The sequence below is a fragment of the Helianthus annuus genome, chromosome 11 (assembly GCF_002127325.2).
Source record: "Helianthus annuus cultivar XRQ/B chromosome 11, HanXRQr2.0-SUNRISE, whole genome shotgun sequence".
Classification (NCBI taxonomy): Eukaryota; Viridiplantae; Streptophyta; class Magnoliopsida; order Asterales; family Asteraceae; genus Helianthus; species Helianthus annuus.
Genome location: NC_035443.2, coordinates 88,507,186 through 88,517,091, shown reverse-complemented (window position 1 = coordinate 88,517,091; position 9,906 = coordinate 88,507,186). Strand labels below are relative to the sequence as shown.

The 9,906-nt window shown below is 38.7% G+C and overlaps 1 protein-coding gene across 1 annotated transcript; it reads left to right on the top strand.

Annotated features, from left to right (window-relative positions):
- The first annotated feature begins 6,217 nt into the window (after nucleotides 1-6,217).
- Nucleotides 6,218-9,658, top strand: LOC110888300. The gene is made up of 2 exons (XM_022135831.1): nucleotides 6,218-7,355; nucleotides 9,585-9,658. The coding sequence occupies exons 1-2, from the start codon at nucleotides 6,218-6,220 to the stop codon at nucleotides 9,656-9,658; spliced, it is 1,212 nt and encodes a 403-aa protein (XP_021991523.1).
- Nucleotides 9,659-9,906: the final 248 nt, after the last annotated feature.

The following is a 9,906-nucleotide window of genomic DNA, read 5'->3' as shown; positions in this document are numbered from 1 at the left end:
GCTTATTTGGTCCGGATTGCCTGGTTTGCTTATTCAGTCACCCAGTTCGCTCATTTGGTTCGCTCATTTGGTTTTGTCCGATTCGCTTTTAAGGGACCGCTCCAAAGGACTTTGTCTGGTTCGCTTGTGTGTATCATTCTGGTTCGCTTATCTGATCAGAGTTGGATCACTTTTCTGTCATTTGTTTAGTTTGCTTATAAGTCAGTATGGATTCCGAGCTTTACAACGCTTTTGCTACATCGACTACTCCAGCCGCAATTGCTCAAGCAATGAATTTAGAAAACGAGACGGGAACGACTCAAAAGCCCCCTAGATTGATGAGCATTGAGGAGTATTATGGGTGGAAGGATCAGTTTGAAAACTGGGTTCAAGCAAACCATCTCAGATCGTGGGAGTGTATATTGAAGAAGTACACATTGCCTCGAACAGATTTGCAAGTTATTAAAGAGATATCCGAGTTTACCGATCAAGAACAAGCAATGTATAGAGCCGAGAAAATGATGATTAGTTTGTTGCAGCAGGCTATAAAGGAAGATATATTCATCTTGTTACAGCACGACAAAACTGCTAAGTCGATATGGGATGCTCTTAAGGTTAAATTCGAGGGAAGTGAAAACATGATCAAGAGCAAGAAAGCACTGTTAAAGAAAGAATTCGATTTGTTTAGCAGTTTGCCGGGAGAGGATACTAAAAAGCTAATCGAGAGATACTGTCACTTGGTGCGATCGTTATCGATGTTGGGAGTTGAGAAAGGTCGTGAGGAATGGGTGGATAAATTGGCTGACGCGTTACCTCAGAAAGAGTGGGGAACGTATTTGATGATTTTAAAGAATACTGGTGTGTATGATGGGCTGACTATTTCACAGTTCATTGAGAAAATCGAGAGTCAGGATCTTGAGCAGCAAAAGATCGCGAGAATGAACAGTCCGAGTGGTCAATAGGACGTGAAGATGTACTACCGGGGTAGTGTTCCAGTCACTGAGTCTGAAAGAAGTCCGAAGATTCAAACTGCGTTCAGTGCCGGTGATTCATCTGAGAAAGCTGATCAGGGGTCGAACAAGAGTAGCAGCGGGTTTTCATCGTTTCCGAGTGTGAATCCGAAAGAGACTAACACAAGTTTTCAGTCTCAGAGTACAAAAACTGGAAACGGATACGTGATTCAATGGAATATAGCTCTTAATCTTCCAGAAGGTCAAAGCTTCTCTGAAGACACTGCTAAAGACCACATGGCACTTCTGGGTTCAGTTCTGTTATCCTATGAAGGTCTTGTTGCTGGTCGGATCGGAAATCCTATGCTCACCAAAGAGGATTACGATCAAATAGACGCTGGGGAAATGGAACTCATGGACATTAAATGGTGTCTCGCAAATGTTCTTCGACGAGCTGAGAAATTCAAAACTATTACCGGGAGAAATGACTTTCTTGATGCTCATGTATCTACTTTAGGTTTTGATAAATCTAAAGTTACTTGTTTTCGATGCAGGGAGAAAGGCCATTTCAAGCGGGAATGCAAAGGAAGAGAAGCTAGCGGAGCACAGAATCCATTCGGGAAAGATGATTACTATCGGAAAGCTATCTATCAGCAAGTTGGTCAATCTCAAGAACCGCAGACAGCTCACGGAAGAAAGATTGAAGATCCGAAAAGAGCATGTTTGGTAGATTTCAGCTGGAGTAATTACATATCATCTGAAGCCACAGCAGCACGCATTATCAATCAAGATGATGAGAAACTACCAGAAGGTTTCAGTTGGGATATGTTTGTGGATGAGAAGGGAGAGTTTAAAGCTTTCATTGCCAAGATCGTCCGAGAGCCAGATTTGTTTGCTACTTGGATGAAATCTATTGGAGAGACTATGAAAAGTGAAGATGAAAAATCTGTGTCATCTGATGAAAGTTCAGACAGTACTGATGAACTTTCAGAAAATTCTGGGGAAGTTTCAGAAAGTTCAGACGAAGGTTTACGGGGTTCAGATGAAGATTTACAGAGTTCTGATAAAAGTGTACAAAATGAAAATGTTCAAGAAAAAGAAGTTGTTTTTGATAAAACACCGACTGTTTCTGATGTATCAGATGATGATTCTGATAAATCTGCAAAATTTGATCAATCACCTGATCATAGCAGCAGTGATGATGAGGAAGAAAAACATATAAATATTGCAAAAACTCATCTATCTCCTGAAAGTTTTCATTTCTATTTTGCAGAAAGAATGGAGAAACTGAAGGAGAAACGAGCTGCTAAAGAACAACAAGCTGAATCTGAAGGTGATATTCAAAACGCTGAGAATGTTGCTGAGAAGATTACTGAGGCTGTGATAGAAGAAGAAAAGGTGGTAGAAGTTGTTAAAACAATCGGAGTTGAGAAGATTGTTGAAGTTGTTAAGCCATGTGAGAAGTGCTTGGAAGCTTGCAAGAATTGTGCAGCCAAAGACGACATCATAGCTGAGTACAAGAAGAAAAAGGAGCAGTTACTGTTCAATCTCAATTATGTGAAAGAATCATACGATGTCTTGAACAAAACAGTAACTGGTCTTCAAAAGACAAACTCAGAGAGAGAACAAGCACTGACGATATTGAATGCAGTTTTAATGACAAAACAAAAAGCAATAAATTTCTACATCGAAGAGAGTTCTAAGTGGAAGCAAGAGTTGGAGACGGAAAAAATAGAGAATGAGAGAATTAGACGTTTGTTACAAAGCTATTCTAGTTCTGATTATCTCATTGACCGTATTTACCCAACTGTTGCAGGAATGGAAGCTTTCAAAGATCAGAAGCTAAAAGACAAGAAAGACTGTGGTGGAAGTGCTGAGGAGGAACAGCAGAAACCATTCTGGAGACAGTCTAATAAAGAGTTTCTTGCTGAAAGAAAGAAGAATGGAGCTGATATATGTTATCTAAGAGAGACTAGAACCTGTTATAGATGCAATGAAGCTGGTCACATTGCATTGAATTGCTCAAAAAGTGTCCAATCAAAACAGGGAGTTTCTCAGAAGTTGAAAGAGAGAGTTGTTGATGTTGACACACCAACCAATAGACCTAAAATTTTTGAGAATTCAAAATTCGAGGTTGGTGAGTGTGCAAAGAAGAATAAATATGAGAAGAAAGGAAAAGACAACCAGGTGTGGGTTGCGAAGAAAGGTGAAGTGAATGTCGGCGATGAATCTGGTTCCACAAAGCCAGAAGAGCCACAGGTTGAGGAGAAAATTTCAGTGAATGATGAAGAGTTTCCATCATTGAAGTTTGAAGAAGTGAAAAAGAAAGTTGGAAAAACTGAGATTTCGAATCAGTTCTACAAAGAAAAGAATGATTTTGATGTCGAGAAAACATTCAACGGGAATGTTAAAAAGATTTTTGGAAAAATGTTGAGTGGGAGAGCTAAAGGGGTTAAAGATTTTTACGCGACTAGAAAGGCAACATACAACCCGACTGCTCAAGAGCTGAAGGCCATCAAGTCTGAAAAGACTTGGATGGAAGTTTGTTTCCCATGATAGTCGAAGGACTATGCCGGAGATCCCAAATTTATATCGTGGATCAGGAATCGACATCTTTCTAGTATTTGAACAGTTTGTTTTGAAAGATTTTGAATAGTTTTTTTAATGTTTTGCAGGATGGAGGACTACGCCGGAGCTTCCAGGTTGGTAATTGAGAAGCAGGAATCGGCATCTTTCTGAATAATTCGATAAAATGGTAAAAAGGTTTCTGTAGAAGTGTTATTCCTACAGCATAACCTACAAATGGTAGTTTTTGGGTATCTTCAAGTGGTAATCTTGATCTTACAAGTGGTATTTATGGTTATATTTTGAGATGTTGAAGGATCTGAAATGCAAATGGTAAATCAGGGACATTAAATTGTACTTGATTTACTATTCATGGCAAGAGAAGCACAAGATGATGAACCACATCCCCATTTTAAAAAATGAATGATAAACCTACAAATGGTTTTTATCAACACAATTTCATTTTCCGGAAAAATCATTTTGATTAAAACAAACTTAAGTGTTTTGAAATCTAAATGAGAAAATGATTTGTGATAGGGGGAGTTCAGATTGTTTATGCCTAGTGAATGGCGATTTGATGTGATTCGATGTCAGTTGTCAAGTTTCTGTACAGTTCGTTTTACTTTTCATGTTTCTATTGGGTTAGAGTCTTGTTATTTTCAAATTTCCTTTGAAATGTGTTTGCATTTTAGGGGGAGTAAGAAATTTCAGAAAATCCCAAAAATTAGAAAATTTGAAAAAGCCAAAAACATGATAAAATTCAAAAATGAGTTTTGTTGTGAAAAAGAGGAAATGATAGTACATCAGTGGACTATCACGGCACGCTAAAGAAATGTAAAGTCAAAATGTGAAAAACAATCTTACTACGGATGTGTCAGTAGATTTTCGCACATTTAGTAAATTGAAACGAGATATAAACCTAAATTCAAACTTGCTTGATTCGTGGGTAACTATTCTTGAATATATGGGTAACCCCCGAAATCTTGTTTGAAAGATCCCGTATTCTGAGATACTAGGTCTTTATGCTCAGTGATATCTGGGGTATTATCCCGGGACTTCTGCTGAATGGAAGTTCTGACCTAGTCCCCGGATAATACTTTCTGCTAAAGCTTTGAAACATAAGCTTCGTCCTCAGCATGCTGATGAAACAATAAAATTGATAGTCGCTGCTGTTGAAATTCAAAAGATCCTCTAAAGGGGACCCACCTAAAGTCGAGCCGTCATCTCTCTGCTGAACGGAAGTTCTGACCTGAGCTCTCACGGTTTCGCACCTAACCCCTATACAGATATCAGCTGTGGTATACTCACCTGTAAGACTGAATATTTGGGATCTGGATACAGGAGTATATTCAAGTGGACTGATACACAATTAAGTTCAAGTCTCTAAAAACATTAATACCGTATCTCGAATTGATTGAAATTTGTGTTGAGAATTTAAGAGGACAAACGTACTGACAATCTAGGTAAATTGTTTAAAGCTTAAAATGAAATCAAGCTTAACGGTGTTTGTGATAGGTCTCATAAGCTGATATGATCCTCTTGCACGAACTCACAAAAAATATTGTTTGTAAATATTACATTTCTGTATGTTTTTGTTTACTAGTAGTGTTATCTCTCAGAAAATCCAAAAAGATTTTAGTGTGTTTTAGCTAAATTTTGAAAAAGTCAAAAAGATTTTCGATAGCTGACGTTGGAAAACTGATTTTCAAATTTCCGAGTGCTAAACATGATGAGCAGCATTTGAGGGGGAGTGTTTGTGTAAATCTAACTGTTTTTGTTAATCTAACCTTCTTCAAGTGGTGAATCATAGTCATATGAGAGTAGTCATGTGTTGGTGCACAGTTACTTGAAATATTCGTGAAATAAATTTCATTTCGGGGTTGAGATTGTGCAGGTAGCCAGGTTTCGATTCCTGAAGATCTCTGATGGAAGAGAGCCAAGTTTCAATCCTAGAAATCAATTCTGAAAGAATGAGTAGAGTCAGATTCTGATCCTGATAGATCACGTCTATCGTTGATGCTGATGAACTTAAGGAATCAAGAGATCTGATCAAGAGAATTAGAGTGTTTTAAAGCCAGACAACGATCCTGAAGATGTTACTGAAGAACAAAAGAATGCCAGTAAATCGAGAGGGGGAGTCTGAAGATTGAAAAAAGAGAAAGCCAAGAGACTGATCTAGACTAAAGAGTTAAAGACACAGTTATACTGTTAGGGTGTATTGGCGACTCCATCAACATCTGAGGGGGAGTCTGTTAGTGCACTACATCTGTTGATTGCGTCTAGGTGTCTAGGATCAGGTCTTATATCGTATTGTATAGCATAGGGCACGTTTTATGAGAAAACCGGAGTCTGTATGTGTTTCATGTACTAGGTCCGCTCATAGGGACATAGGATTCTAGGTTCGCTTATTTGACATGTTGGTCCGCTTATGTGGACTAGTGTGGTCCGCTCTTATGGTCATGTGACACATAAGCGGACCCAACTGCCTATATATAGGAGTCGATAGAGCGGTCCTCAGTAGTGATTGTTGGATTCCACGCCGAAGCTCTGCCGGTGTGACGATTGAGCTGTAAAACGTTTCAAATCAATAAAACAAGCAGTTAGGAGGAAGAACAAGCTATATCTACTTGCATTTCTTATTATTCCGCATCTGAAACGCAAGAGACAACCTCTGAACGACTCGTTCGGGTCAGTAAACGATCCTATAGGATGCCTTGCTGAACATGCAAAAGGAATCTCAAAGCAACATAAAAGAGACTCACAATGATGTCAAAGAGATGAAGAAGACAAACGAGATTCGAGATAAAGCACATGAGGCATTGGCAAAGCAAGTGGGCCAACTTGCTCAAGAGATAGCTCAAGTGAGAGGAAGCATGGGAAAGCTTCCAAGTGACACTACAGTGAACCCGAAGCATCAAGGTTTTAGCACAAGCAACGTGAGGGATGCACGCGTTAGCTCGGTAAGTATTCTTTTAAATGATGAAGTTTGTAGTGTTGAAAACATTCCACCACCACAATTCGTTGATGGTGTAGTGGAAAATATAGGTAAGGAGTCGGAAAGTGAAAATGAACACGAAACGATTTCACAAAGTAAAAATGAAAACGTAACTAAAAATTCTTTTTGTGAAAATTGTTTAAATCAACTTAACCTGCTTAATGCATCGAAAAGTGAAGAACGGTGCCCACCGAAGGACGAGGGGTGGGAAAATTTTAAGCAAGCTAAAATTAATTTACCGTTACTAGATGACATTAAAAAGGTTCCGGCTCATGTGGAATGCTTAACGGAGTTAAGCATTGAAAAACGGCACAACAAATTACCCAAACCGGTTGATTTGATATCTCATGTGAGTGCCGTTTTATCGAGTGCCCTTCCCCCAAAAGCTCAAGATCCGGGAGATCCTCTTATTCCAATTCAAATTGGAACATTTAAAATTGAGAGGGCACTCCTAGATCTTGGAGCTTGTGTGAGCATCTTGCCCGGGAGTTTGTATGACCAATATGATTTTGGTCCATTAAAAAATTTTGATACTCCCGTGGTATTGGCCGATCAGACTCCCACGTATCCAAGGGGGATGGTGGAGGATGTGATTGTTAAGGTGGATGATTGCTACTACCCAGTTGACTTTTTGGTAGTAGACTATGTTGGGTGTGTTGGGGACACCCAACCGATAGTCATACTGGGTAGGCCGTTCCTGGCAACTGCTAATGCCATAATAAATTGTGCAACGAGAACAGTAAGTATGAAGTTTGGGGACCAGGAATTAAATTTAAATGTTTTTCCAAAATTTACTAACCCACTCGGTGAGGATAAGTGTCCTAAAAAGGACATGAATCCAAACAAAAAGGTTAGTGCTATGGTTGGTAGGTTTGGAGAAACAAAGAAGAAGACGGTCAAGAAGAAGAAGAAAGCAAAGAAGTCACCTCTAGAAAAGAAAAAGGAAGAGGAGGTGAGGAAGTTTGGACCGTTTGGCAACAAATGGTACGAATCACCGGTGGGTGATCTTGAGGAGCTCGTGGACGTCAAGCATGCCATTCGACCACCATGAGGTGGTAAGTTAATTGTTGTTGTATATTTTATTTCGCATTTCGTTTTAGTTGTTATTCATAGTTTAATTAGTATTGTTGTTGTTGTATAATTTGTTATTTTGTTTTAGTAGATAAATGAACGTTGTGGGTGTGTTCCATATATAACCCACACGAGACCTACTCGTCCTCCCAAGCTATTGGGGGGTTTAAAAGGGCTTGTTGCATGAGCTAAATGCAACTGTGATTCCTACGAAAGTGAGTTAGGTTTGTTGTTGTTGTAATTTATTTTTCCACAAAAATCAAGGTAATTTAACACATGACTTGGTAATGCTTTTATAAAAACGGTAGAACTAAACCCCTAACAAATTTCAATGGTTGTGAGAAGCATGCTTCTACACAAGGGTTAGAATTTGTAGGTATATGATGTTCGAGAGACAACCGGTTTTATGAAGAGAAGAAGAAGACATGGGCATCAAGCGACAAAAATCAGGTGCATGCGTTTCCTTTTTACCTTGATTCGTAGTTTAACAATAAGTGGAGTGTATTTTTGTATTTTATTTCCGGGTGAGAATTTGGGAGAATTAGCCGTGTCACATCCCTTGTGCATCTAATACTCTAGTTTTCACACATTGAGGACAATATGTACTTCAAGTCTGGGGATGGGGGAGTAGTAAAATTTTTCGTTTTTGACCCGTTCATTTAAACACTACACATTGAGGACAATGTTTACTTCAAGTGTGGGGATAGGGGAAAATTTCAAAAATTTTTCAAAATGTCTTGTTTAAAAAGCAATCTTAAAGCACAAGTAACTAAGTCAACGAGGGATGGCACAACCCATTTGGTCTTTTGTCATGGTCAAGTTCAAATTAATAGCAAGACGGGTATTTAGCGGGTGGTTATTTGGGAATAATCCGCTTAAGAAACTAGTACATTATGCATGTCGCATACCATACCCTTTATACATGTGAGGTTTTGAGCCACTTTTACATTATAGGATTACATATTCAGGTTTCTTTATTTGAGTGGACCATTAGTCATGTATTGTAGAACTTGCGACTTTTGATACGTTTGAGACCATAGACCGAATACAAGCACGAGGATGACTAAGGCATTAGGTGAACCTTTTCCTTTAAAACCATTTATCCATCCTTACCCAAATAAATCCCCTAGTCGCCCACTTTGAGCCTAATCCTTTCGTTTGACAACCCGTTTAGCCCATAACCGTTAAACCTTTTCTTTTAAACCCGTGTGATGAAATTTCGCTTATAGGATTATTTGTTTGTATAGTTGTGTTTGCAAAAAAAAAAAAAAAAAAAAAAAAGTCAATCAGAAAATGTTGCAAAAAAAAAGAGAATAGAAAATCGTTGAGAAAATACAAAAAATATGAGTTATTAGTTGTTGAATAAAAGGACGAAAAAAATCATTGCCTCGTAGTTAATGTGTATAGTTAGTTTTGTTTAGAGTAGTTGCTTTGTAATAAAAATCGAGTTTTCATCACCTTAGCCACTTTAAAATATCCTATTTCCTACCCTTAGCCTAGCCCCGCTACAACCCTTACAAAGACCTTATGACTTGTGCTTCGTATTCGTGTTGAGTGGTGGAGAATGATTGAGTTGCAAGCCTATGCGGGTACGTGTTCTAATCGGGTTTGAGCGATTATTTTTTTTTAAAGTGCTAATACATTATGAAAATTAGCCAAATTATGAACCGAGCGGAGAGAACATTGTGAGGGATGTGCATGATTTGTCGGTTTCACGGGGCGGGTTAATCTTGGATAACCATTTTATATGTGATTATTCACTTTACCATTAGATATTTTGTAAATTGTAAAAAGTTTGAACCGGGTATGACTTTGGACCTTAACCTTCGTCTCGGGAATGGGGAGTGTGTTTCTTGTTCGACCCACGTGAAAGTGAATTACAGATTTGCTTAAGGGCAAGCAAAAGACAAGTGTGGGGATGTGATACGTGGTCGAATAACGATGTTCAGTTGTGTCTAAGTTTGAGTTTTTACTTGACTTTTTATTCCGAATAGCCTACTTTTAATTAGATTTGTGTTTTGCAGGTTTAATGGAGTTTAAGGGCTTTTCGGGAGCTTTACAGGCCACCGGGAGCAAACGGGATCAACCGGGGATGTGATATGAACAAAACCGGGTTAATCATGAAGTTTGGATGTATTTTGGGTGATGTTAATGGATTTAAAATGAATATATTGGAAGATGGCATGATAGAGGGCTGAGTACGTGGGCGAAAACGGTGAGTAAAACGGAGCTAAAACGAAGAAGTTATGAAGAAAACAAAAAGGGAGGTTTATAGGCACCATCGCCGATGCCCCATAGAAAGTACCGTCACCAAAAGTGTCCGTATACAGGAGATTAGGCCGTCGC